Source organism: Podarcis liolepis (genome assembly GCF_965112155.1).
Source record: "Podarcis liolepis genome assembly, chromosome: 4".
In the NCBI taxonomy this organism is placed as follows: Eukaryota; Metazoa; Chordata; class Lepidosauria; order Squamata; family Lacertidae; genus Podarcis; species Podarcis liolepis.
The window spans coordinates 105,501,010-105,503,439 of NC_139558.1; the positions used below are offsets into that span (position 1 = coordinate 105,501,010).

At 48.4% G+C, this 2,430-nt stretch overlaps 1 protein-coding gene across 1 annotated transcript; it reads left to right on the plus strand.

The window, feature by feature from the left end:
* Window positions 1–222: 222 nt before the first annotated feature.
* Window positions 223–2,184, plus strand: LOC310705823 (olfactory receptor 52M1-like; the record flags this gene model as incomplete). Its single annotated transcript, XM_083500646.1, has 2 exons — window positions 223–1,172; window positions 2,091–2,184. The coding sequence occupies 2 exons, from the start codon at window positions 223–225 to the stop codon at window positions 2,182–2,184; spliced, it is 1,044 nt and encodes a 347-aa protein (XP_083356772.1).
* Window positions 2,185–2,430: the final 246 nt, after the last annotated feature.

Consider the following 2,430-nt stretch of genomic DNA (forward strand, 5'->3'; position numbering starts at 1 on the left):
CTGTTGCACCAAAGGAACAGCACCTTTGGACACAAGCCTATATCTTAATGCCTGGGATGTATAGATAACCTATCTGTAAAAACATTTTCTTAGACTCCCTAAAAATGCTATACTACAACTGTATAGGGTTCTCTTGCTAAGTATAACCATCTGAATATTCATCCATCTTCATTTGTTTCCAGTCACATGGTATGATGGTTCCTCCCATGGCACATTAGTAAGATGCCGGCCTTCTACAATGCCTGTGTCAGCCCGTCCACCTTCTCCCTCACGGGAATCCCTCAGCTGGAAGCTGCCCATGTCTGGATCTCCATCCCTTTCTGCTCCATGTACGTCATGGCCGTGGTGGGCAACTGCACCATCCTCTTCATCATCCGGGCCGAGCCCAGCCTCCACGAGCCCATGTACCTCTTCCTCTCCATGTTGGCCATCATCGACTTGGTCCTCTCCTCTTCCACCATGCCCAAGCTGCTCAGCATCTTCTGGCTGGGCAACAAGGACATTGCCTTCCACTCCTGCCTCCTCCAGATGTTTGTCATCCACTCTTTTGCCACCATTGAATCTGGGATCTTTCTGGCGATGGCCTTTGACCGCTACGTGGCCATATGCACCCCGCTGAGGCACAGGACCATCCTGACCCACTCGGTGGTGGCCAAGATCGGGCTGGCCGCTGCTCTGCGAGGCTTCCTATACATCGCTCCACTACCTCTTCTCGCCCATCGATACACCTACTACCACACCAACATCATTGCACACTCCTACTGCGAGCACATGGCTGTGGTGATGCTCTCCTGTGAGGACATCTCCATCAGCAACATCTATGGTGTAACAATTGGCTTCCTGGTACTCATAATTGATTCTACGTTCATTGGCTTGTCCTATGTCCTCATCTTCCGGGCGGTAATGAGCTTGTCTACCACAGAGGCCCGTCTTAAGACCTTCAGCACTTGCACCTCACACATTTGTGCCATCTTGATCTTCTACATCCCCATCGTTGTCTCCTCCCTGATACATCGGTTTGGGCACAATGTGGCTCCTGCAGCTCACATCCTCCTGGCCAACTTCTATCTCATCTTCCCTCCCGTCTTGAATCCCATTGTGTATGCCGTCCGGACAAAAGAGATCCGGAGGAGGCTGGCCAAGATGCTGTTGTGGTGCAGAGGTGGTCTTGAGTAAGCCTCACAGTTGCTCCTTATGCGAGGCTTATTCCCCTCTTTCTTTGGCTGAAACATGAATACAACAGCCTCAATCAGAAGGCCATGGGAATCACTCAATTAGCTCAATGCAGAGAGTCTTTTATCTAAATCACTTGCAGGTATAGATGGGCAAATTTGTTAACACTGGTTTCTCTCAGTTTGTCATCTTTTCAATGTAAAATTCAGCTCTCCACATTTCCACATCTGTTTGCAATATTTTCTAAAGTCCACAAACACATTTAGGAAGCTATATAATGTTAACCAGCCAAAGGCATGGCTAATTAGAAATGTTTTTGCCTGTTGCCTAAAGATATGCAATGAAGGCACCAGGTGAGAACTTGCCCTGTTCTTGTGTTGCCACCCACCAAACATCTCACAGAGGAGGCACATGAAGAAGAGCCTCATATGGAGAAAGGAGGTCCTTGAGATATTGTGGTTCTGAGCCATTTAAGTCTCATTGAATGTTCATTGAATATCTGCCATCACCAGGAGCAGCCCAAGCAATTTTGCTGCCCAACAAAGGACAAGAAGTTGCATTGCCTATTCTGTGCACAAAATTGGACCAGAGTAGTAGTTGACTCTTACTTGACCACTGGAATGGAACAGAGTCCTCCACTGACCCCAAGAGTAACAGGCTAACTTATGGGCTGCAGGGCAGACCACATGGCACACATTTGTAGCCACTTTCTGCCCCTCAGAATTTGTTGCCTGAGGCAACTGCTTCATGCTTGAGCCGGCCCTGGTCATTGTCTAAGCTCCCTGCAAACAAATCAGACTAGATGCTCATTAAACAGGTTGCTGATTCCAACGAATGAGGAATCAGGTTTGTTGCACTTGACCTCTGGTGAGCTGTTGAACAAAGCCTGTGCTTTTCTGTATCTGTTTGGGATCCAGAGAGCTGAAGGAGGCCTCTACTGCAACCTCCATCTGCCCACAGGCTTTGGTCATCTTCGGAGACCGCTATTGGGGAACACCTATCGCCTTCTGAGAAACATAAGCTCTCCTCTTCAGAATCCTGGGCCAGCAAGGCAACAGCATCTCTCAGCATTTCAAGATTGATCCTTGAGATTGTTGAGGAGCAAAGAGGGGGTCCTGCTGGAGCTGTGAGCTCACTAACCATTGGAAGCATAGTTTAAGCGTAGCTTCTTAACTTTCTCTTTCTCTCTCTCTTATTTTTTCTCTCCCTTCCCTTCCCTTCCTTCCTTCCTTTGTTCCCCCCTTCTCCCTCTCTCTC